A 27,675-nucleotide genomic window follows, 5' to 3' on the forward strand; every position below is an offset into this window, starting at 1 on the left:
AGCCGGTCACTTCAATAAACCTGTATTTAACTGGGACACGATCGCAACAGAGTCGTGGGAACAGCCATAGTGCAATTGGCTCCTTAACGTTGCATTCACTCATGACCTTTCACAACTTATTCGTCAAAGTACGCGAAAGTAAGGGTAAAGTCCGTCTATCCTGGATCTGGTATTCTTTGACGGGCACTTGGCCAGTTTGAAATGTTATTTGATGAGGGTATGTTCAACCATAAAGTTGTCTTCATTGACATAGTACATAACGAAACAATGTCAAAACGTAAAGAGACAATTGCATATGTTCCAAACTTTTTCAAAGCTGATGACACAAGTATCATTCACTACTTGTCATTTAGACTGTACAGTTTTGCTCCTCCAGGTGACATCAATGTCATGTGGAAATCGTTCAAGCATATTGTTTTCCTGTTGTATTAGCAAATTCGGGCCATTTCGTAAAAGAACGAAAACTAAAAGGAACCGTTGCATCACTAGAAAAATAATCCAACTAAAATGTAGAATAAGCCACCAGAATCGGAAATAACAAAACACCGCGCAAACATAACTGAGTTGTCCGCGCAACTGTGTTCTGTGATTACTGAAACAAAAAATAGATATTACAAAGAAACACTGGCACATTTCATGAGGTCGTCTTGGGATCATTTTTGGCGTGACATGTTGAAAAAGCACGAGTCACATAACATTGCAGTAGATAACATCGTGGTTACTGATCCTGCAGTGATTACTTCTTCGCATAACGAGTTCTGTCATTGGGTGTTTTCTGTTCCGTCACAATTCAGTATTGAAACCATAATCTCTAAATTGCTTCGCTTGGAAGAAATACCAGACATTAAAGTCTTGTATGAGGGAATTGTAGTTCTGCTACTGAATAGTGACGTCAAAAACACGGTAGGCCTTGATGAGATACCGAACGCATTTCTGCGCATTACTTTAAAATTATAGTTGACACGTCACTTGTATAATACCGAGTCCTGCGACTGGCTTATGGCATGTAAGGATTGGGGTCGGGCATGAAATAAATGGCAGCTGGCCCATGCCGTCGTCCAACTCATCCACGCTGAGGACGTTGTGGAAGGGAGAGACTTGTACTCATCGTTAACGAGGAATATGGGATTTATTTACAATATCTACATGAAGTGTGGAGAAAGTTACAGTTCCTCAGTCTAACATGACTGAAAGAGAATGCACAACCAGCACCCGCGCAACGGCTCCTTAAAAACACTCCGTCCTCCATAAATCCCTAGGTGAGGGAAAATGGCCGTTCAACCTTCGAACAATCGGAGCGTCCGAAGTCATCGTAGCCGACCCGCCTTTCAGGAAGAGGGTTTACACACTCACTTCCGCACAGGCTTCACTGAACACATCGAGGTGAGAGGGTTTCTCGCAGACAGGGGTCTTGCCCCGAGCAGGCGTCTCTTGATCCCAGAGTCGACCCCGCAGTCAATGGCCGCTGCATCTGTCCATTGACTGACGGCTTCTGGGGCCCGTGAGACCGCACTGCAGAACATCTTCCAGGAGTTCCCCCGCTCCCAACAAACCGTGACGGCGACGGCGAATCAACTAACAAAACTTGGTCCGCCGAACGTGTCTAGACATGCTGGCGCCGTACGGCTGCTAACGCGGCGCATTGTTGTCTTTACAAAATGAGCCGCAGCAGCGGGCTGGGGAGGGTTCCAAGGTCGCTTCTCCGAACATCGCCACCCCCGCAGCTGCGGCGGGCTGGAAATTTATTGCAGGTTGGTACCCCTGCAGGACGATCGTAACAGGCAGAGCTTATACCTGTGCATAGGTCTGGAGATAGTGCGTTGGAAATTATCGTTCAATATCGTTTATTTGTGTCAACGATATTCGTATGATGTAAAACGATATTCAATATAGTGATATAACCATATAGCCACATTCGTATAACGCTTTAGCCAAGTCATTTTACACGTACATCGAAAATACAAACTCATTTTTTGCCAGCGGACAGCGCCTTTCCACAACAACGCTTCTTGAAAAATACATCACTTCGCCAGCGCATTAAACAATAAGAAAAAAAAAGTATTCAAGCTACTGAACTGGGAAAGCGTAGGAGCAAAGATCGACGGCGAATATCTCAGCAACCGTCGGTTTACCGATTACATTGCTCTCTTCAGCAATACATCAGACGAGTTACAGCAAATGATTGAGGACCTTAACAGAGAGAGTGCAAGAGCGGGGTTGAAGATTGATACGCAGAAGACAAAGACAATGGTGAATGGCCGGGAAAGGAAGCAAGAGTTCAGGATCGCAAGTCAGCCTCTGGAGTCGGTGAAGGCATATGTTAACCTAGGTCAATTAACCACTGAGAACCCTGATCATGAGAACAAAATTCATTGAAGAATAAACATGGCTTGGATCGCTTACGGCAGGCATTGTCACCTCCTTACTGGGAGCTTACCATTATCATTCAAAAGGAAGGTGTACAATGCGTGCCTTTTACCGGTGCTGACATATGGGGCTGAGACTTGGAGAGTGGCAAAGAGGCTTGATAACAAGTTAAGGACCGCACAAAGAGCGATTGAACGAAGAAGGCTAGGCATAACGTTAAGAGACATAAAGAGAGCGGTTTGGATCAGGGAGCAAACGGGTATAGCCGATATTCGAATCGACATCAAGAGAAAAAAAATGGAGTTTGCCAGGTCATGTAACGCGCAGGTTAGATAACCATCGGACAACTAGGATTACAGAATGGGTACCATGAGAAGGGAAGCGCAGTCGAGGACGGCGGAAGACTGGGTGGGGTGATCAAATTAGTATATTCGCGGGTGCTAGTTGGAATCGGTTGGCGCAGGACAAGGGTAATTTGAGAACACAGGGAGAAGCCAGTGGACATAGAATGGGATGATGATGATGATGATGATGATGATGATGATGATGATGATGATGGTGGTGGTGGTGGCGGTGGTGGTGGTGGTGGTGATAACGACGACGACGACGATGATGATGATGATGATGATGATGATGATGGTGATTTCATGGGATTTGATCTTCCGAAAGCATTAGAAAGAATTCTAAATGCAGAATTAATTTTGTAACTGACTGATATGTGACTGAATACATGTGTACTACATGTGTACAATAGTACACATGTAGACAGACATATGTAGTACAATAGTACAGCCTTTCGAATTTCTTTCTGTCTACTTATCGATCGCTGTTTCTTCATGTTCATACCATTTCAAGCCTATGCAATTGGGTTGTATTGTTCTTGCGCTTTGTTACAAAATTTTTTTTGTTGCTTGATGTTATGTAATATTCGAGGATTTATTTGAAGGCTTTGTGCACGACTGACCGTCATCGTGCTGTTTTGCCAACTGTAAAGGGCTCGGGACTTCGTCAAGCTGCTCAAGCTTTTAGTCCCGTACTCCTCCTATTCCAAGAGAAATAATATTGATTGATTGATTGATTGATTGATTGATTGATTGATTGATTGATTGATTGATTGATCGATCGATTGATTGATTGATTGATTGATTGATTGATTGATTGATTGATTGATTGATTGATTGATTGATTGATTGATTGATTGATCTGGGAATGTGTCCCAATAGACAACTTAGGTCGCAGGAGGGATACATGTCACCGCTAGTAGGTGCCCGAATAAACCAGCGGAACAAGAAGCAAGAAGTGAAAAAAAAAAGCCTACAAGCGAAAAGTGAAAAAGTCAACATTATATTGCAAGAAGCACGAGAACAGCACAAGATTTAGGAAACGTACGCTGGTGGCACGCGTTCCCTTAACATTTGTTCTGCTTTCAAGCTATTTGCGGCACCATGTCGTCGTAACAACAAGCACGGATAACCACCATTTTGAATTAGTAGGCTAGGAGAGGTGAGGAGGTCAGCAACAGAAGCAACCGAATGTCCAGGAATGAGTCATTATCCCTATTCTTAAGGCGCAAAAGCAAAGACAACACAGGTCACACAAGAGAGGGCAAGGAAACAGAGTGCCACTCAGGACCACGTCCTGCGTTCTGAGTAGTTATAAGTGGCGCGCTGTCCCGTTCTCCTGTCTTGTGTCTTTTGTGTTGTTTTTTGGCACCTTGAAACTAGGTAAAATGAATCAATGCCAACTTTTCCAGCGAGAAGTTCCCTTAACTGCCAGAATGAGTAAAGCAGACGAAATAATACCAGTGCGTGGCTTGAGCCAGGAGCGTTGAGCTACATTGAATCGAAGAAAAAAAGTCGACATATTTTGTAAACGTTTGCTGCAGTGGTCCTTGACACAGTTCACAAAGGCAAACAATCGGGACTGTGCCGGCTCGTATTTACGTCACACCATTGTCAGAAGAAGTCATCTCGGAATAAAGACTTCATGAACCGTTGCAGCCGAGGGCTAGAAATACACTCTTGCAGTTCTTACGGAGAACCGACCTGGATGAACGACTCTAGCACTTGCAAATGTTAAGTGTTATCCTCTCCTTTGAACAAAAGATATTGTTGTGCATGTACCCTGTTTCTTCTTATCTTTTACATCTCGCTCCCCACCACCGACTGCAGGGTAGGAAACCGGATTTTTGTTTTGGCTAACCTGTCTGCCTTACCTTCCTTTTATTTCTCTGTCTCGCTCTCTATGTATTCGAACAAAACATTGAATATGGAGTTTGCGTCCCATGGCTACTCGAAAATTAATGTTTCTTTTTTCTCTATTGTTTCAGGCATGCTACCGACTTGTGTGGAAAAACTGGTATACATGAGTCCCGACAGTACTTGCGCATTGATTTTAGTTTCGTCATTGGTTATGAGTACGTCTCATGCTTCCTTTCTTTTACATTACTAAATGCGCATTTCGCGAGGCTTGAAAACAATTTCACTAAAAATGCGCGCTCACCCACGTTGAAGGATGCCCTTGGTTCTCTGGATTTACGCATGAAGGTTCTTTCAAAACGCAAACATTCTTTGTTGGGAAGAAGCAGAAAAGGATTTTAAACTAATCGCATCGTTCCTTAATACAGAGGCGTAGTGGTAAAAGTGCAAGCACTAACATATGACAGCTTCTACGTATACAAGACAACAATCTAAAATTATAGAAAGTAGAAAAGGGAAAACAGCTACAGTGCTAAAGTCTTAAATTTTGTGCTTATCACACTACGTGTGCGTCACATACAATATTCTTATTGACACCTTTATAATTCAGTATACCTCGACTCTGGGCTGCCGCTGTGTTTAACCTTAATACCGCTTAGCAGCATTTTTAATGTGCCATGCATGGAGGTTCCATTTATCTCACATATCTTCATTCAGTGGTTTCTCACAGCAATGCTGAGCACTCAGCCCATATTATTTCTTAGATTCGTAATGACAACCCTTCTATCTTACAGATTTACGTTTCAATTTTGTAACAATCGTTTGTGTCCCAAATATGTATTCATCCTGCTCTGGTGCTAGAAATTATTGTTTTGCCGTAGTTAAAGTACTGATCCTGCTGTAGAATGTAAACAAATAGCAATAGCTTCAAATTTCTTGCGTTGTGGTTCAATTATTTGGCCATAAACAAAGCTGCACTCATAAACACCTGCGCTCATCTTACGACCATTGACAGTTTATACCGTTATCATTCATCATCATCATCATCACTATCATCATCATCATCATCATCAGCCTGGTTACGCCCACTGCAGGGCAAAGCCCTCTCCCATACTTCTCCAACTACCCCGGTCATGTACTAATTGTGGCCATGTTGTCCCTGCAAACTTCTTAATCTCATCCGCCCACCTAACTTTCTGCCGCCCCCTGCTACGCTTCCCTTCCCTTGGAATCCAGTCCGTAACCCTTAATGACCATCGGTTATCTTCCCTCCTCATTACATGTCCTGCCCATGTCCATTTCATTTTTTTATTTCAACTAAGATGTCATTAACTCGGGTTTGCTCCCTCACCCAATCTGCTCTTTTCTTTTCCTTAACGTTACACCTATCATTCTTCTTTCCATAGCTTGTTGCGTCGTCCTCAATTTAAGTAGAACCCTTTTCGTAAGCCTCCAGGTTTCCGCCCCGTACGTGACTACTGGTAAGACACAGCTGTTATACACTTTTCTCTTGAGGGATAATGGCAACCTGCTGTTCCGGATCTGAGAATGCCTGCCAAACGCAACCCAGACCATTCTTATTCTTCTGATTACTTCAGTCTCATGATCCGGATCTGTGGTCACTACCTGTCCTAAGTACATGTATTCCCTTACCACTTCCAGTGCTTCCCTACCTATCGTAAACTGCTGTTCTCTTCCGAGACTGTTAAACATTACTTTAGTTTTCTGCAGATTCATTTGTAGACCCACCCATCTGGTTTGCCTCTCCAGGTCAGTGAGCATGCATTGCAATTGTTCCCCTGAGTTACTAAGCAAGGCAATATCATCAGCGAATCGCAAGTTACTAAGGTATTCTCCATTAACTTTTATTCCCAATTATTCCCAATCCAGGTCTCTGAATACCTCCTGTAAACAGGCTGTGAATAGCATTGGAGAGATTGTATCTCCCTGCCTGACGCCTTTCTTTATTGTGATTTTGTTGCTTTCTTTATGGAGGACTACGGTGGCTGTGGAGCCGCTATAGATAGCTTTCAGTATTTTTCATACGGCTCGTCTACACCCTGATTCCGTAATGCCTCCATGACTACTGAGGTTTCGACTGAATCAAACGCTTTCAGGTAATCAATGAAGGCTATATATAAGGGTTGTTATATCACTGTTACTGTTATCACTGTGTTATATCACGGTTGTTCATCACCTGATTGATAGTGTGAATATGGTCTATTGTTGAGTAGGCTTTACGGAATCCTGCCTGGTCCTTTGGTTGACAGAAGTCTAAGGTGTTCCTGATTCTATTTGCGATTACCATAATAAATACTTTGTAGGCAATGGACAGTAAGCTGATCGGTCTATAATTTTTGAAGTCTTTGGCATCCCCTTTCTTATGGACTTGGATTATGTTAGCGTTCTTCCAAGATTCCGGTACGCTCGAGGTCATGAACCATTGCGTATACAGGGTGGCCAGTTTTTCTAGAACAATCTGCCCACCATCCTTCAACAAATCTGCTGTTACATGATCCTCCCCAGCTGCCATCCCCCTTTGCATAGCTCCCAAGGGTTTCTTTACTTCTTCCGGCGTTACTTGTGGGATTTCAAATTCCTCTAGATTATTCTCCCTTCCATTATCGTCGTGGGTGTCACTGGTACTGTATAAATCTCTATAAAACTCCTCAGCCACTTGAACTATCTTATCCATATTAGTAATGATGTTGCCTGCTTTGTCTCTTAACGCGTACATCTGATTCTTGCCTATTCCTAGTTTCTTCTCCACTGCTTTTAGGCTTCCTCCCTTCCTGAGAGCATGTTCAATTATCTTTATTACCGTTATCACTCTTTTTTCTTAAGTTTGCGATAACACCCGCGTTTTAAGTGCACGTTAACGAACCCCAGGTCACCCAAATTCCCGGTTTCCCCCCACTATGGCGTGCTTCATCATCAGATAGTGACGTCGTCCTTTTTACCTTCCTTTCGTCCGTGTCTTGTGACAGGGAAAATCCCTAACTAATTTTTTTACCAGGAAGCAAAAGCTCAAAGGCACAAAGGCACAAAGCCGGCGATATGCTGATATATGCGCTTCTGTTCTATTTTCTATAGTTTATGATCGCGGTGCGCCACGGCAATAGTACGGTTCCCTCGGTAGTTTTGCCAGCCTTCCACTCGCCACAATAGCTCTACGGTGATGCAATTTCCGGTCGTGCTGAGAACATGAAAAATAAAAAAGACGAGCCACCGTATTTACATTTGTTCCACGATATGCGTGCTGCCGTTGAAGTACTGTTGCCGACAACAAGGGCAATATGTCTTTCTTTTATTTTGAACAACTATATAAAATGAACAACATTACCATTCGAGTTAAACGCCTTGTGAGGCGCTGGTTAGAAGGTCTCGACATACGCCCAGTGCACCTGGTTGCTAAGGCGACGAAGCCAAATGAACGCACCCACGTGCTTCGCTAAATTAGGTCTAATGGATGTTGGATAAAGCATGTGTTCGGTGCGAACGCTATCGCCCAAGTGGGCAACCATCGTATTCGGGTTCTGCCGCATTTAATTTACTACAGTACATTAGAAAATAAGCAAGAAGACTCGTGACGCACCGCAATCTTATCAGACGTGCGTCTTTTGCTCAAGACTTGTCGACGACCTAAGAGAAACTGCGAATGCCCTAGGCGCGCCTCATGCCGAGCGACAACTAAATACCCCTATATATCTATGGAGAAGAAACCACGACCCAGCAAAGCGCGGCAGTATAATGTAGGATTATTAAAAGTGCCGCATGGGCTAAATAGCTCGTCAAGGGAACCACCATTCACTCATGACACACGCTTTTCAGACCAGGTGGTTTACCATGCCGCAGTTGACCCAGATTTTTCGCTATCGCGAGATGTGAGGCGGCGTCGTAAACGCCCAGGTATTACCGCGTTCGGAAGGATAGAAAAAAGCGGCCTTTTTTCTACGCCGTTCCAGCTTACTACAACCACCCTGATTTTTGTGGCACCGTTGCGCATCGTACGAAGCCTGCTCACAGCTGGTCAAGAAATTTCTAGCAGGGTTTCAGGCAAAATTTTGTAATACATATGTCACGCAATTTGTGGCCGCTGCAATGAAAGCAATTACGTGGTAAAATTTAGGATAAAGGCGTTATTTAAGCATAGTTCACAACCACTCTGAAACCATTCAAGAAAGGTCTCCATCTTTGTGGCATCGCCACCATGTTCATGGTGGCGATGTATTTTATGTTCTCTAGTGACCTCAAGGGGTGCTCCATGAAGCTCAGCTTACGATCGGCTACTCTAACAATGACTATCAATTAATCATCACTGCATAAAATAACCGCAGTAATGAAAATACCAAATGTATGATGTTGTAGCAATCACTTTGCAAAAACTTATTTTCCGTAGGAGCACTTTCCAAGTTGTTCTAATGACATCGTCTGTTACTAACGCTGATTACATTAAAATTGAACACTAATGTGCAATCGCCTCGTTCTTTTGTAGGTAGACGTTATTACGACCTCCGAGTGAAGAATTCCTCCGTAGAAGCTGGACCTCACGCGGACTGCAGAAGGGAGTTCTGTCGGCTCACACAGCATGGAACAGTTCTTTATCAGCCAATTTGTCAGAGAAGACTTAGACTATAATTGAATTACCTTTGCCAATATTTCAGTGCAGCGTTGAAGTGCGATGGGGGCGATATGCGAAAACACCCGTGGTGCTTAGATTTAGTTGCACGTTAAAGAACCCCAGGTGGTCTAAATTTCCGGAGTCCTCCACTATGGCGTGCCTCATAAACAGAAAGTGGTCTTGGCACGTTAAACCCCACAATTTAATTTGCGTTGAAGAGCAAGCCTTCAATGTGCGAGCATGGTACTGTTCTTGGCATTGATACGTTTACATAAAATTGCAAGCAAATAAAGAACCGAAGCGCTGCGTAATGCCAGTGGAGTTACATTGATATCTAGGCAATAATAGTTTGAGCCAGCGTCTTGCGACAATCAAAGATCGGATCCACAGTTGATGCATTTAGTTGCGGCCTCAGAAAAAAAACTGTGTTATGACGAGGGATGTGGTAAAGTGAATACTCTTATCAACTTCGGTGAATCTGCTCGATTTTCTTCTTGCCAGGAAAAGTTGGTAGAGCCAGGTAAGCAGGGCCTATGGCGGGGATGGCAAATGGCTAAATGAGGTGGTACATAGACGGCAAGCTGTGTCGGTTCCGCCAACAGTGGATTTCGCTCTCGTGTGGGTCACATAGAACACACGGTAGCTCTCTCCATGTTTTTCCGCATAGCCAGGTAGGCACGTTATCTAGCCGCCCCCTCCTACTTTGAGCGTTGGTATATTGGTTGGTGACACCAGAGACTGCCACCACTGCCCCCTTTCCCGTACGCTGTATTTCTTCTCCACCGAAATTTCCCCACACACACATTTCGTGACTACAGCGTTTGCTACTTCCAGCGTCGAAACTTCCTGGCATACAAACACATTATGGTCTTTGTCACTGTGCTAAAGAAACTAGAAAGTGAGCCTAACTTTTGCTAATAAAGCGAACTAGAGGAAAGCTTGGCTTCCTTCCTTAAAATGATGATACGGCTTGACATCGTGTCGCGAGACCGTTAGTCTGCGGACTCGAATATTTCAACGTCCGATCGATGCTGTTTCTTCGAAAGCAATCTGCACCTTCTAAAAGGCCCTCAATATCGCAAATTCTTCACAACATGCCAATGTGGGCCAGCATTGCAACAACTGCGAGTCACCGCTATCAAATTCACAGTGAAATCATGTTAAGCTACACCCTGAAGAAGCACTCTCCACAAATTAGTTTTCGCTGTGACAAGCACCACCCCTGTACAGCGCAATGCGTTGAGTGCCCCTGCTGTATTCGGTACATTCGATACTGCCCTGTTATATACTGTGCTTAGACTTTTATACAGTGACTCGCCAATTCAGACCATTGCGCACGTTTTACCACATTTCGGATCTCGAAGAAAGTAGTCATCAACAGCACCGCCTTTGGCCTCTTTCAGTTACATAAATCTAGCAATGTAAATTGCGCTTTTTCACCCCACCCCAAAGCTAGAGAAATACAGGCGGAGCGCACTTTCAATGTCTTAAAACCAGCTTTGTAATGGGAACAAAGTGGCAACCTAATATTATACTGATCTGCGCAAGTTGTCTACTCTTTATTCATTTTTTCGTTCCCTTGAAATGTTGCGCTGAAGCGTACCATGCAAATAAGGGCACGGTTTTCAAGGCACAGAATTTTTCCTTCTCAAACAAGGCCTTTCATCGCTACCAAAAATTTATTTCACCTGCCCAAACGAAAACGACACGTTGGCTTCCTGAAATTACCCAGTGTAAGAGTTGCCGCATTCTGCTTCATATGAATCCAAACGGTGATAAGAGATCTCACTCCTCCCATAAATATGCTCCGGCGTAGTTGTGCCGAGCAACTCGAGTGACCATTCTCCAAACATTAAAGGTGATGAAAGACCCATTTCCTGCCAGTGAGCCTATAACTTAACTGAGCCGCATACCAAGGAGGCAGTGCTGCCCCGCACGACTTTATTACAACTTCGACATAAAGAACCACATATCTACTCAGGCTCTAATGCCAACAAATAAATCAAGCGTGGATCTATTAAGCGATTTGGGTGAATTTCTCTGTGCAACAATATCAAGCCGAATCTCTCATTATAAACGCGAGAGCACCAGCACTATCCTTTCTCAACTCGACCAACGGGATTCAAGTGACTACATCCGGTAAACCGAATACTTACAGAACTGCATATCCTTCCGCCTACAGCGACAAAAGAAACCAGAGCAGCTGCAGCTTCCAAAAATACTTTGTGGTTGAATAAAGTGTCCACTGAATACCAAACCGAGATGTTATTCCTCTCCCCTAATACGCACGGAGATATTCAAAGCAGTTGCGCAATGCTAATGTGCACACGTTGTAAAGTGTAAAGACTATCGTCACGTCACAGACGATACAGGCATCGCTTTACCGACTGCGTCAGGTATTTTTTTTTTCGCACAGCTTTTAGAAAAGGCTGCGTCCACACATTTTCAAACAACGCTTTGCTCTAGCGACACACAGCCTCGCCTGACAGCGAAATATTGCGTGCGCACCTGCTGCATGCGCTTCACAATAACAAAATGGCAGTAAAGCTTCCTTGAATGTGTGCACACTATCCGTACACAGCTGCTAAAGAGTTTAGTCGAGTGCGCCCCCAAATAAGCGTGTACTAAAGAAGTACCGCAATATGTGGTTCACTACGTCACTTCTCTCTATCATTTTCGTGATGGTGCAGAAGTCGCTGATGATTAGTTTCTCCCAGGAAGACTACGAAGACAATGACATCAAGAAGGTAACTCATTTTTCTTCATACCATTCGTTTGGTCTTTGGGCATTGTTAACTGCACAAAACTGTAATACATACAATATACTGCGAAATGGTGACGATATTTGCAATTCTACGAAGTGCTTAAAATTCAATCTAAATGAAAATCTGCTACCACATTAGCCGTTAAGGGTTGACTCTAAAAACCCTGCACTTCCCCTTCCTTGGTGTGATCCTTCAGGCATTGGTTCAATCCAAGAAGGCCGAACCGCCTTAGCCGTATGGTGCCCTAAAGCCGCTACACGAGTTTTCAGCTTACCTTTTATTAGGGTGTCTAAGATATACCCAGCTTGTACGCTTTTAGACCATATTTTACAGCATCAACCGAGCCGTTTACAAAACGCATTTCAATGCGCTGCACCTTAGTCATATCTTAATATGGTCGAATATGCTAAGCTCCATGGGTAAGCACATCTTGACGTAACTAAATCAGTATATATTAACACTTACATCTTCACGTAGACCAAAACACTCAGGGTATTCTTGTGGCACTTCGGCAAAAAAAATGTTTTTTTGCCGTTGGCTTTATTTCTTTAGCCTTACTGTCTCTCCAAACTTTTTTTTATTTTCTTAAGGAGCGGTAGCCGAGTCAGATGCATTTATGAAAAATAGTCACTAGATGAACCCTTTCATTAAGGCTCCTCTTCCTTGCACATATTTCTTTTCTCCCTCCCGTGTCGTTGGACATACTTGTTACGACCTCTACAACCTATATGGCTCTAAAAAATTCCAACACAATAATTTTACATCGCTTCTAGGTAGTGCACTGCTGTATTAATACGCGATTTACTTAAAACGGCTCGTCCGGACTAATTCCAGAGCATCTACTACCTGGAAAACTTTGTAGTTTTATTGCTACAAGAACCTAGCTAAGAACTGGACAGTAGTACATTTGCTTGACAGCATACTTCAGAACGATTGTGTCTGTCGCGTCTACGGCAGACCCTCTGCACTGCTTAGAGCCCCGCAAAACAATTTTGGTTCACGCTGTTATGAATCAGACAAAAAGGCATTGTGTTTGCGCGAGAATGATTCAATCAGTGGCAGGGAGCTGTCTAGTGAGAATTCCCCTATATTTCTTCAAGACGCTTTCAGACCCTGCTTTAGGTTTTGAATGATTCGAATATTTAATGCAATACAAGTACCCAGTTTATCGCAAACCCATATGAACACTGGTGAACACATATGTTCTTTGTTCTTTACGTTTGCATTCTCCACCGCCCCATAGTAACCACATGTTCCAGACAACTTGTTCGTGATATTTCTGTTTTCAGTTCTTTCTTTTTTCATGTGGATAAATGCAGTTCAAGAGAGAACTGGCGCGCCTTTAACTCTACATAATGCATGTTCTCTTTATCGTGGACGTGCTTGTGAACAGGAACGTTGCTGTTCCGCATACGCTGGTCACGGTTCCTAATAACGACGTCGTTCTACCGCTTCTGAATTGTAGCCTATGCCCTCAAGTGCTACCAGCCGGCATGTTCTTGGCCAGCGAGTCTAGTAGTTCCGAATGCGACAGTCAGTCTGAATTCCGAAAGTGGTTTATTAGCGCCAATTGCAGCTCACAGCTCTGAATCGTTAACGGATGACTTCGCAAAAATAATTGCACCTGACCTGACCGCTGCACAGGCCACCGACATAAGTATCCTGCTCGAATCGTACAGTGACATCTTTGATTTCGGCGACAGGCCCTTAGGCCGAACATCTGCTGTTCAGCCCGCATAAACACTGGAGACACGAATCCTATTCGTCAGCGTCCCTTTCGTATATCGCATACTCAACGTCGAATCACCCAATCAGAAGTGGACAAAATGCTCCGCAAAGGGGTCATCGAACCATCACCCAGCTCTTGGACTTTGCGTGTCGTCCGTGTGAAAAAAAAATGATGGTATCTGGCGTTTTCGCGTCGATTACCGCCACTTAAACAAGATCACGCGAAAAGACGTCTAACTACAACCACGCATCGATGACGCCTTGGTCTGCTTGCATGGAGCGAAATATTTCTCGTCCATCGATTGTCGATTCGGCTACTGGTAGATTTTAGTTGATGAAATGGCCTGCGAGAAGACGGCCTTCAACACACCACATGGTTTATATCAGTCCAATGTCATGCCCTTTGGCATATGCAATGCTCCTGCGACGCTTGAACGTATGTTGGACTCTCTTCTGCGATGCCACAAGTAGACCAGCTGTCTTTCTTACCTTGACAGCGTTATTGTTTTGTCTTCCACGTTCGGCAGCCACCTTACGCGACTCGCTGCCATTCTTGCGGTGTTCTGAAAAGCCGGCCTCCAACCGAACTCCACTAAATGTCAATGCGGGCGCTGTCAGATTACCGTGTTGGGACAGCTCCTTGGCGCATCTGGTGTACAACCAGATCCAGAAAAAGTTCGCGCCGTTCGCAGTTTCCCTGTGCCATGTTCTGCGTCTGATGTGGGCTGCTCCGTCAGGCTGTGTTCTTACTCTCGCCATTTTGTCAAAAATTTCGCCGACGTTGCTCGGTCTTTGACAGATCTTCTAAGGAACACGATATTTTCATGGGGCCTGGAGCCCGCTCACGCGTTCGCCGCTCTTATCGGGTTTATGACCACCCCTCCCATGCTTGCCCCCTTTAATCTGTCTCAACCGTCCGAAATCCACACCGACGCAAGCGGCCATGGCATCGGCGCTGTTCTCACCCAACTACAGAATGGTACTGAGTGTGTGATGGCTTACGCCATCCGCCTGCTGTCACCTGCCGAGAGAAGTTACTCCATCAGCGAGCGCGAGTGCTTGGCTTTTGTTTGAGTTGTCGCCAAGTTCCGGCCATATTTGTCGGTCACTACAGACCACTATGCACTCTGATGGCTGTCTTCCCTCTGGGACCCGACAGGACGGCTTGGTCGCTGGGTTTGCGGCTCCCAGAATTTTCATTTCTTCTCAGTTACAAGTCTGGACGCCTCCGCAAGAACGCTGGCTGCCTCTCTCGTCACGCCGTGGATCCTCCTGATCCTGCTGCGCATGATCCGGTGACCTGCGTGACGGCTTTTACTGACATGAACGACATGCGCGCTGAACAACAACACGACGAATCCTTACAGTCCATCGTCACCGGAGTGCACTCTGGCAGCACCGACGGCACGTGCCGAATGCTTGCCCTGCATTACGGCATCCTCTACCACTGCAATATCAACTCCGACGGCCATGAGTTGCTCTTTGTCCTTCCTCGTCATCTGCGATCCATCGCTCTCGAACAACTTCAAGATGCACCGACGGCGGGACACCTTGGAGTTTTGCGTACATACGACGGTGTACGACACCAGTTCTTCTGGCCGGGTCCCTACCGCTCTGGGCGTCGTTATGTTGCAACTTGCGAATTGTGTCAGCGCCGGAAGAAACCTCCCCTGCCGCCAGTCGGACGACTCCATCCAATTGACGTTCCATCTGAACCTTTCTTTCGTGTAGACCTTGACCTGCTCGGCCCTTTCCCGACGACAACCAGAGGGAATAAATGGATCGCCATCACTTCTGATTACGCGAAACGCTATGGGACCGCAAAGAGGTTGCCGACTAGTTGCGCAACAGATCGTCGATTTTCTCCTCTACGGCGTCATTCTCCACCACCGTGCACATCTAAAGTTACAGATCGCCGTGTCACGGTTCGTTTACGGAAAGCGACTTAAAATAACATCGCTATCCATGTTTTTTATTCAAATGAAGGATGACAGCGTTTGATTTCAGAAGTTAAAGCTTGTATATTTGCATATAGGAAGAGGAACGAAAAAACACACAAACAAAGGATAGAAAACAACAACAGTATAAAGAGCACTCTACACTGCTTATAACAAACGCAGTTCTCATTAATCAAAGTCAGCGCTATTCTAATCCTATAGTTGTGAGGTGTGTCCGAATACACAAGGACTAGAGACTAAGAGTGAGGTGCGGCTCTCCAACAGTTCTGGCGCATGGTCGCGTAGGTGAAGATCGCCGAGCCGTCGTCGACGGGAGGCACTGGTCGATCCTTGATCGAACTCTAGGTTGTCACGCGATGGGACCTTGAACTAGCTCAGTAGGTTATGCAGTCCAGGTTCTGCCTGTGGAAATCTGGAAGCTCGAGCCCGTGGCACGACAGCTCACTACAGTCACGCGATGGGACCTTGTCCTAGCTCCGGAAGCCATGCAGTCCAGGTTCAGTCTGGAAGGTCGGGCCCCCGGCCCGGCCAGCTTACTCCCGCTCCCGGCTGACACTGACTTCCTCGGTGCTCATTTGCGTCCGAACACCACCACGTCATTCTAGGGTCTTTCCCTCATCTCTTCTTCCTTCATTTTCTTCTACGTCAGCCACCGTGTACGGCCCTTAATGTATCCTTCCTTCTTAGCATTTTGTTTTGACGGTGCGTCGGATATTCCGCGCGTCGATTCTTCGTCGTCAGCTTCTTCCGCCCAGCTATTCGCTCTCGATGTTAAGTTGTCTTCACCGCATCGCTCCATTTATCTACGACACTGGCTTCGCGTACTGTAACTCACTAACACACAAATGCGGCCGCTCGTTCTTTTCTCTAATTGCCGACGACCTCCTCCGCTCTTGTGCTACTGAGTACAAGCTGTCCACCGCCTATCAGGCACAGACAAACGGCCTTGCGGAATGTATCAACCGAACATTGACTTTTTTTCTTCCACTACGAGGCTTTTCTATCGAGCAACCCGTATGGGTTTCTTTTGTAGAAATTGCTACGATTGGGAGCATGTCTAATTTTCCGTTTATTAATTAATTCCCTTCACCTTGAGGGTTTCCGCAGAACTATTACGTCACTCACAGAGATGCTGTCGATGTACGTATCCAACGATCACCGCGACTGGGACGCCACGCTGACCTACGTCACATTCGCGTATAACTCGTCTCGACATGACACCGCACAATATTCACACATTTATCCTTTGCATGATCGCGACCTCACATTGCTGTTTCACAACATGCTCCCTTCTGTGACCCGTGTTGCAACTCAGTACGCTCGTGAAGTCATCGATCGCGTTCACATGGCGCGTCAAGTCGCCCGATCTCGTTTGTTAGCTTCACAGCATAAACAAAAAGTACGTTATGACCGGTGGCATCGCGATGTTAAGTTCGCCCCAGGTGCTTGCGTGCTCCTTTGGTCGCCATGCCGTCGGGGCGGCCCCTCCCGGAAGATTCTCTCTCGGCACACACGGCCTTAGGAAGTCCTACGTCAAGTTAACGGTGTCAATTACGAGATATTGCCGTTAAAATTTGATCCATCCTCGATTACGATGCCTGTTGACATCTGCACGTTTCGCGGCTGAAGCCATACTTCGCTCGCAATTATTCGCCTACCATGCGCCGAGGCGGCGCTTCAGCACCCGGGGGTAGTGTTACGCAAAGATAAAAGAAGAGGACGCTGGCTGCTGCGTGTAGTTGCTGGTCAGCCATGTTTAACTACACTGACTCTGCTTGTGTATCTCGTGTAAATACAGTCTTTCTATACTCCCAACATCCGCGTAACAGCAAATATTGCGAAGCAGCTGCTATAGCACGACGCTTTATTCAGCAGGGCCGCGCACTGGCGAGAGTGACGTGGCCATGTTGAATATATACAGATGCAGAAGATGGTCGGTGAAAATAATGCTCGCAATATGTCCCCCTCGCGCGGAGGCAGCCAAACCCAGCCGCTAATTAAGGCGGTGAACGTCATATGAAAGGTTTTTAACGTGAAACATGCAAAATCTCTGTGAAACGGCAGCGTCCGTCCAAAGGCGTGACAACGGGAGTGACCCGATAGTTCACTGGCGAAGTTTGTTTCAGAAAAATGTAGGCTCCGATAAAACGTGATTGAGACTTTCCCATAACACACAGGGGCTCAACAAGGGCCCTCAGTAAGACATCGTCTCCAAGGTGGAAGGAAACCACGGGGTGAGGTGCGTCATAGCGAGTTTTTCAATCTTGTTCACAGGCGTCGGTATTATTGCGAGCGCGTAGGCGACGCTGGACAATGCGCGAAACGATCTCCTCACACACTGATGTCGATGAGTGTGCCGGGGCATCCATGAAAGAGACGTCATTGAGAGTGGTGAGCTGACTGCCGTGCATTAAGATAAATGCAGAATACCCCATAGTGTGTTGCCCGGCAGTGTTGTAAGCGAACAAGACAACTGACAGAATGACAGGCCATTTGTGTGGTCCGGGTTTATATACATTGATATCATGTAGGACAGCGTGCGATGAAAACTCTCTGTAAGGCCGTTTGTTTAAAGGTGGTAGTTGGAAGTCTCTCTATGGTTGGTGTTGGGCGCATGGAGGACATCGTGGAGGAGCTTCGACGGAAAGCGCTTGTCACGGTTACTCGAAAGGACATGTCGAGGCTCCGTGACGTAGAAAGATGGCTGCCAAGAAAAAGGTCGCAACCTCGGCTGGGGATGCGTTTGTTTCAACGTCAAGTTGTCTAGAGCTGTGACTATATGTCGCTTAGTGGTATCTGATATGGGTAGTGGTCCACACAGGTCGATACCAACGACGGCGAAAGGAACTTCAGACATGGTAAAGGTTGGAGCAGTACAACCTGAGGTATGTTTAGTCGCTTTTGGTGCTGGCCCAGCGAACGGGCAGCATGTATTTCGCTACGCTGGTTGCAAGTTTAGGCCAAGAGAAACGATTGCGGATGAACTCACAGGTTTTATGGTAACAAAGATGACCGGCCGTGGGATAGTCATGAAAGGTCTCCGTATGTGGGCTCGATGTGATCGGGGGCGCGACAGGCACCCATTGGGGTCCTTCGGGGTGAAGCACATATCGGTAAAGCACTGAATTTTGGTTCTTGAATTTCTTTGATTGCCGGCAAGCCGAGTATTGGGTGGACGGGATGTTACGCGGAGAGATTCCATAATGGACGGGCAGTAGGAGTCACTACGTCGGCAAGATGCGAACGTAGGAGGATGGTAAGATGTGAGCCGGTCGAGAGCTGCGAGCGAAGCAACCTCAGATGACACATCCTAAGATTCGGTAATGGAAGGTGATAACAAAACGAAGCGTTCAAAGACGGTGGTAGGAGACAGCGAGAGAGACCATCGGCGTCCTGGTCTTTCTTTTTTCACACTTGTAGGTGACCTGGAAGCCGTATCCTTATAAACAAAGTATCCAACGATCGAGACGCTCCGATAAATTATTTAGCGTCGCCTACCAGCATAAGGCGTGGTGATTTATACCGACGGTAAAGTGGCGGCCGTGCAGACAAGGTCGAATTTTCGTACGGATCAAACAACGGCGAGAAACACTTGTGCAGTAATCGTATAATTTTTTCTCTGCAGCTGTCAGCGTGTGACTTGCGTATGCGAACACACGTTTCTAAGAATTTTCCTGACGTTGCAGAACAACAGCGCTGATACCATGGCCGCTGGCGTCACTATGTAGAAGAGTAGGCACGGTGTAGTCGATATGACAAAGCACAGGCTCGGCCACGAGGGCACACTTGATGGTATCAATAGCGGTTTGAAATTTATCCGACCATTTGCCATACTGTGATGAATTTGACCGTCGGTTACTAGAGGTCTTCGGAAACGCGAATCAACTGAATAACGCACAAAGCCTTCTTGAGACTCGAATCCAAAAGCCAAATTAGAGTGTCACGAAGTTTGCGGAAGACATGGCACGTTGTGTTTCGCCGTGCGGATCTAAACATGTTCCATTCGATGAAGCTCAGTCATCTCATGCGTGACGTCAAAGAAAAGCTCTTTGCTGGACTTGTGCCTAGCACAGCGACAGCAGTGGACGAGTAAATTATGGAGGCTGCAGTAGTCCAGCGAGTGCTAAAGCAACGCTACCAACAATATGACCACTTCACTGGCGGTGCGCCTGTATCAGCCACAGTACTGGCAGCCGTCGACGAAAATTCTCACTCTCAAGTGATGCAAGCGATGTGAGCGAAAAGATTGCAAAGCAAGCGGGACGTCAAAGGAGTTACCAGTTGACTCTGTCGCTGAAGTCATGCGTCAAAAACTCCGACGCGGGTTGGCATTTCTCGACCCATCTCGCAAGTCGTGCCTCTAACTAATTGCATGTAGCAACGCAAACTGTCTGTCACCCACTGGCTACCAAGCGAATGACACAGTAACACCAACACCCACGTGTCACAGTATATGCCCGAAGGGACCTTCTCAGGCCGCCCCAGCTTCACAGGACTAATAAATGGTACAGCACTAATCAACGATCATTGGGCTACCAGTCTTTAGTTTTTTTTTCGTCGGTGTCATCGGCAGACAAACTTACGATGCTTAAAACGCAACGGAAGGACCAATATGTTTCTTTGCCACCAGTTTGTTAGGTTTAGCAGAATGCTTCAAATTCATCACATAGGCATGGAATTCTAGCGGGGATATGGCGACACAGTTAACATGCGTGACGGAGTGATAACTTTCTCCACTAGTAAAGACACGACCCATGGCGCTGAAGGACAACACAGACTCTTACGTGTCGCCACCGAGGACGTCTGCAAACCACTGCTCCCATGCAGTCTTGTTTCTGCTACTGGCGACGCACAGAACGACGAAAAAGGCGTCGCCGAACAAAGAACTGCACTTGTGCTCCGCCATGACTCATGAACTGCACTTGTGCGGCCATGACTCATGACATCGTCAGTTTATTAGACAGACCTGCAAAAGTGCGGCTCACAAGCTTCACGAACGAACACCGGCAGATAAGTACAGCCGTCGCTGTAGCATAACTTGACGAAATCGACCATGCCGAAGACTGCTTTGCTTCACAAACTGATGACGTCAATACGTCGTCAAAGTTCGCCCAAGTATAACGCCGAAAAAGAAAAGAAATCTCCTGGAAATGCTTGACCCATTTAAGGTCTGCTGCTCCTCAATGTCTGGAGCATGAATTGTGAAAGAACGTATGAATTCAAGGGTCTCCCTTGGATTTCTGCTCATCCCCAGCCGCGTTTCCGACGTTGATGGCGACAATCATCTCTGGCCACAAGTGGAAGACTTGCTTAGTGTAATGCGATGACGCAATGGTTCTTTTGGGCAATATTGGAGCAACGGCTAAGGTGGATCCTCTCTTTTCTTCAAGACATGCGCTTTAAAGGACCCTCGTCAAAATCAGAAAAACGACACTTTAGGTTTGAAGAACTTCAGTACTTGGGTCATGTGGTCAGTCGTGAAGCTGCTAGACGTGGTACCGATAAAACTGCAGCTTCTGCGGAACGTGTAAGGCCTACGGACCAGAAGACCTTTAAACGCTAGCTGAGTCTCTGCGCCTACTACAGCAGCTTGCTTTATTTACTTTTGTTGCTTGGACTGACTGCCCATTTATATATATATGTATATATATATTATGTGCCCACCGCGTCAGAGGCATTACAGGGGCGGGGTGTTAATATCCGTTAAATGTTCATGGTTATATTGCGCTCAGTAGGTGAACGTTCACCAACCAGCCCTCTTCATTGCTTTACTTCAACCGTTAAATGTACATTTTAAGATACAGGATGACAGCCAACATAACATTGGCAGACAAAGTAGGACAGTATAATCGTTTACACAAAATGAAAGAAGTAAAAATATGTAAGCTATGGTAATTGAAAAGGTAAACATATATTACCAACAAATATAAATTCAACTGAGAACCACAAAGAATTAAATAAAATAAGCAGAAAAATACCGATAATTGAATCAGTTTTAAAACGGAAACAACTCAATAACAGAGAAATCACTGCAATTGAAGGGTCCAACCAATCCTACTCACAAATCGTTTTCTGAAAGCTGTGCATACGCAAGAATTATTTTCTTTGTACGGGTAGCGTGGAAGCTTCTGTCTTGGTTTCCAAAGACGAACTGAGCCGCGGCATTCTGCATTCTTTGTAATCTAGCGGTGTTTCGCATAGCATGTTGCTCGCTGAGAACGCGTACATATTCAAGGACAAATCTCAGAAATGCCTTATAAATAATTTGAAGTACGTTTAAGCTTCGCCTTTAAGAATGAAACACGATGGCCTTCAAAGATCCCTGACTGCTTATCACGCTTCCTGACAACTGCAGCTTATGTAACCGTAATGTGTATTGGGAAAGGCGGGAGGCAAACACTGCGCACGAAAGGACTTCTTCTTGGGCAAGTTGGTGCTTAGATTTCCTAGGTATACTTTGTGGCGCAAAGTATACCTAGGAAACTACGCACGAAGGCGAGCTTTCTGGTAGAAACGCGGCCCCTTGTGTGGAACGTGGATTCGTTTATGGATTCGCGTAGAAGAGCGCCATCTGGAGGGTGTTGTCGCAAAGAACCGAGCTCTGTGTATAACTGAAACTCGGAAAAGGGGCCTTGTCTTTAAGTTTCCGCGTAACGGAATAATATTTTCTCATATATTCACATTACACTCCTACACTATCGCGTCTGTAGGTTGTGGGTAAGTCAAAGTTTCCAATTTATCTGACGCATTTCACTTCGAGAAATACAATTAGTTCAGTAAAGCCTCTGCGCCACGCGGAGGGCCTGCGTGGTTCACTATGCGTGGTTCGGAATTACTTTTCGCCCACGAGATGGTCGGCGCCACTGCCGGACGCCCACCGTTGGCGCCGACACCGGGTCGTTGACGCTATCGCATTAAAAAATCCGAAGACACCTAAACACTATTTATGAATTGTGAATGCAAAAGCATTAACGTCTGATTGAACACCTCTGAGCGGTTCTTTGAGCTATGAACTCCTCGCCGGCGAGCGAACGTATTGAGACGCTTCTCCAATGCCTCCGAGATAAAGGTATATGTGCACTGCTAGCGAAGCTTCCATTGGAGCCCACCTGTCTGTCACCAAACTGGCGGCGCGGGGAACCGTCGCCATATGTGTGTCGGGGGGCTTGTGTGAAACAAAAATAAAAGGAAAATTGCAATGTCACACTCGGAAATGGAAGTGACGTCGAGAGGTTATGTTGTTTGACGCGAATGTCCCAATTTTTTAGCGTCCGACATTTTGACCGTTACGCCAGCAGCTATTTTTCTTCTGAGGCTGAGGCGAGCTTGTGACTTTCCTCAGGTGACGCGCCAGCGTGTCATTAAACTATATAGTGGCGTATGTCGCAAGGTGAACGTGGGTTGTTATTGATGACAATTTCTCCTGCTGGTTCCTTAGGAAGGTAAGATAATAGAATGGAAATAAATTACAGTGCCACGGAGGTTTCAAAACCAACTTCGTTTTTATTAGTGGAGAGTAATGAAACCAATATATAAGACAAAAAAATGCTAGAGTAGACGAAAGGGAAAATGGACAGAACACAGACGTAATCACATCGCATCGCACATCGTAATCACATCGCACTACGTTATCATTTATAAAACGTTCCACTTGCTAATTTTGCTGAATATTGAACACTCATAGCCTGCGTCATGGAGAGTGAACGAATATAACGCGACGTTTCTACGCGGAGAGCTCCCTCTTTTTGGTCACGACGAGACACAGCGTGTCGGACGCCGCAATGTGAACTTGCGCGATAACAAAAAGGCTGCACAGACACATTTCGCCCGTAAATTACATCCGCTACGTCAGGCAAAATTTGAAGTGAAGCGTACGCCAGACTTTGAACAAACACGAAAGGAAATAAAGTCGCCCGAAACCGCTGCGTTCAAGTGAGCACCGCCATTTCACACGATATAATAGCTGGGTTGCACAGGCAAGCTAATTACTTGCCTCAGAATTACTGGTTGTTTGCGGTCACTAGAGACGAACTAATAAACTGTAAACCGAAAAAAAAAATATTTGTTATCTTAGACAGCCAAAATTTTTGAAACGAAATATTTGCTCGTATGACAGTATTCGGATTAAACATTTTCGAACATTCTTCTTACATAGGTTTCCAAGTTTCCGTGTTTCTCCCACGTTGCCAAGTCGCGCTTCAATTGTGCACCACTCACTCATATCTCTGGCAATTGGTTTTGGCACGCTTTCCTTTTCACGCATCGCGACATATTTAGATCGGCCTTGTCCTAGATTGCACAAGACCGGCACACTTCGATCGGTGATGTCATGTTACCTCGCTCGGCTGCCATGGAATTCAATGAGGACGCTCCGTAGTAAGCCGCGAGGATTTCGACGTCACCGCTTTGGTCGCGCCGAGCTTGGCAAAGAAACTTTTGGTCCAGGTAGCGTAGTGTCATAAAGTATAGTGCACAGGCCTGCTATCCAGGCTGGCGCTGGTTGAGCCAAGCGACGTCACTTACGATATCGTTGCTGAGACGCCATCTTGTTCGAAGCACCCTCAGCATGCACCGCAGACCGTGCAAGTTGAGCGCATGAAGCCGTATCTCTCCGGGAGACCTGGACACGCTTTACTTGTGCATCCATTATTTGGTGAACATCGGCACTATTCATATCGAGCAGTTTCGTACATTGGTCCTTCGGCAATCCATTTAGCTTCGCCGCATCCCCTACTGCAGCAAAATTTGCTGCGCATTCCAGCATAACATATCGAGAAGCACATAACGTTTTGGAGCGCTTCATCTTACGACACGAAGCCACAGCTTTTCTATAAAAATGCGACGTCTCGTCCCTCACAACCAACAACGACAGCGATCATTTGTGTATTTTAGTAAGGAACTCCAGATGAGTCTTTCAGTGGAGAGAGGCGCAACCATTGGTATACAAGCGTGCCTCGAAAGTATTGCACCGCAGTACGTGGGAATACATCTACTCAGGGCAGGTAGTGACCGCGGATCCGGATCATGAGACTGAAATAATCAGAAGAATAAAAATGGGCTGTGGTGCGTTTGGCAGGCACTCTCACATCATGAACACCAGGTTGCCATTAGCCCTAAAGAGAAAAGTGTATAACAGCTATGTTTTACCAGTACTTGCATACGGGGCATAAACATGGAGGCTTAAGAAAAGGGCTATACTTAAACTGAGGACGACGCAACGGGCTCTGGAAACGATAATTATGAGAGTAACGTTAAGGGGGATAAGAAGATAGCAGCTTGGGTGAGGGAACAAACGCGAGTTAATGACATCTTAGTTGACATCATGAAAAAAAAGTGGGCCTGGGCAGGACATGTAATTAGAAGGGAAGATAATCGATAGTCATTGACGGTTACGTTGTGGATTCCAAGAGGAGGGGAGCGTAGCAGGGGGCGACAGAAAGTTAGGTGGGCGGATGAGACTAAGAAGTTTGCAGGGACAACATGACCACAATTAGCACATGACCGGGATAATTGAAGAAGTATGGGAGAGGCTTTGCCCTGCAGTCGGCGTAGCCATGATGATGATGATGACGATGGTGGTGGTGGTGGTGGTGGTGGTGGTTGTGGAGGTGGTGGTGGTGGTGATGGTGGTGGTGGTGGTGGTGGTGGTGGTGGTGGTGGTGGTGGTGGTGGTGGTGATGTGCTGCTATTCTTTCAGTAGCGAAGTATGCAAAGCAACGAAAACAGTACCACGTGTTCCAAAACCAGGTGCTCAATTCTTGCACAGGAAACACAAAAAGCATCCGAAGCTCTGGTCTCACGTTCTCGTCAGTAAAAGAATTCAGACACCGCAACATAGACAAATCTTATTCTGGATACTTGAGTCTAGGCGCGAAGCCTATAGCTGAGGAATTAGCGGGAAACAAATTTTGGTCTGAGTGACAAAAAAAATATTTTAGGAGATCAATCTGAAAGTTTCTTTTCACTCTTTGCAGTTTTTGAATACGACAGAACCTATATGGACATACAATACAACCGCAGCCAAAAGACGTTTCTGCGAAGTGGTCGTCATGTACAATTTGACCAACGAACTGATTCTTTTCAACCGGTCCTATTTTAGAAGAAAGAAGAAGTACGATCTTTCTATTTACAACATCAAATTTTGCCCTAAATTTATCTATTATGTTTTTTTCCCAATCGTAGGACTGTGATTACGAAAGAAATGATGGGAAAGTTTAGTGAAGAATTCAACGACGAGATGTCCGTCGGCTTCAAAGGTATCGCTATATTCATATGTCCACTTACTCATATCGCGATACCTTGCATTCAGAAGGTTTCTTTTCACTGACGTCGACAAATCTCACCCGAGAATAGCTTGCTATCTAGCACAGACAACTGCATTCACATGATATTGTGAGTTTAGGTATTGAAGATTACACATCATCAATAAATCTAAAAATCAACTCACGGCTACTTCAATATGGTACCTTTTATTTTTTTATACAACCAATCCAATACCACATTCTTCTGTTCTTTCGTATATCGAAGTGCCTGAGCGTTTTAGTTTGAAATCGACATAAACTGCTACTTGTGGACTTCCTGGGCCCGCAACGTGCATTTTGCCTTCGTTCTTGATGCAGAATTGTTCTTGTCGTGCTTGCTTATTGTTGTTAAATCCTAAATATTTCGTAAAAGCATTAGATATAAAGTGTTTCTTTGATACACCATCTATATATGTAAACTGACATCTTTTATTACTTACACAAGACATATATATATATATATATATATATATATATATATATATATATATATATATATATATATATATATATATATATATATATATATATATATATATATATATATATATACATAAGAAAGGGGGTTAACCGAGGGGCCTGGTTCTTTAGTCATATCAAAACAAGCCAACAAACACTGACACCAAGGACAACATAGAGGAAATTACTTGCGCTTACTAAATGAAATAAATAAGCGATAAATTAATGGAAATAAACTGGATGAAAAAACAACTTGCCCCAGGTGGGAACCGAACACTCCCAGGGTTCTACTAGGACTCATAAATACCCAAGAAAGTTGATGGGAAAACGGCGTCGCGGTAGTTCAATTGCTAGAGCATCGCACGCGAAATGCGAAGGTTGTGGCTTCGGTTCCCACCTGCGGCAAGTTGTTTTTTCATCCACTTTAATTCCCATTAATTTATCGTTTGTTTATTATGATTATTATCATTTATTAAGCACAACTAATTTCCCCTATGTTGTCTTGGTGTCAGGGTTTGTGGCCTTCTTACGATATATATATATATATATTGAAAGAGAGACAGGGCACTCTTTAGTCAATAACGATATTTTATTTAAATAAAGGTAAAGGGGCTGCGAACGTGGTATTTTTTCCTGACAAGTTCTAGGCTAGGCTGACATACTTTGCAGCTAATAGCATGAGCTTCAGAACCCCACTTAACAATGATTAATAACTGCCTCGTTATTAGTGTCTTATGGGCAGTTCTTTAAATGACGAAATCGAAGGAAACCACACTTTAACGCACCCGAATTTTGTTTTTAATCTTGAAAGTAGCATCTAATTTCAGATATTTATCTTGCAATTGCAGCGCCAAATCCAGGCAATATCGAAACCAAGCGACGCGGGAGCGCAGTAAAAGCGGCCGCGCGATTCCGTACTTACGCGCCTTGACGAAAAGCGCGAGCAACTTTGAAATCAAACGACTCAGCCAGTCGCCGCAGGTGCTGATAGGGCACGCTTTGATTGGGAGGCATGCGCGGCTGTGTATCGGGTCAGGATTAGCCCCGGCATAATATCACTGAAACTTTATCTCTGGCTTAATTAGGGGGCGCTGCCGTCTGGCGCACAGCGAGACGCACAGTGTCGAATAAGGCTCACGGATATGTGGAAAGGTGTAATGGTTCCAGTACTTGCCTTTGGAAGTGAGGTCGTTTGCTTCAAATCAGCGGTACAACCAGGGCTCGATGGCAACCGAAGGTCAGTGTGACGCCTCGAATTGGACGCTCACGGGAAGACTA

At 45.4% G+C, this 27,675-nt stretch overlaps 1 protein-coding gene across 1 annotated transcript in view; it reads left to right on the plus strand.

Annotated features, from left to right (window-relative positions):
* The first annotated feature begins 11,733 nt into the window (after positions 1-11,733).
* Positions 11,734-27,675, plus strand: part of LOC126534060 (uncharacterized) — a 29,486-nt gene continuing 13,544 nt past the window's right edge. The window contains exons 1-3 of the mRNA XM_050181293.2: positions 11,734-11,933; positions 25,612-25,748; positions 25,820-25,893. Of these exons, the coding sequence (XP_050037250.1) occupies positions 11,829-11,933; positions 25,612-25,748; positions 25,820-25,893 (316 nt within the window). The 5' untranslated portion in view covers positions 11,734-11,828. The remainder of the gene's footprint in view (positions 11,934-25,611; positions 25,749-25,819; positions 25,894-27,675) is intronic.

Source organism: Dermacentor andersoni, chromosome 7 (assembly GCF_023375885.2).
Source record: "Dermacentor andersoni chromosome 7, qqDerAnde1_hic_scaffold, whole genome shotgun sequence".
NCBI classification, from domain to species: domain Eukaryota; kingdom Metazoa; phylum Arthropoda; class Arachnida; order Ixodida; family Ixodidae; genus Dermacentor; species Dermacentor andersoni.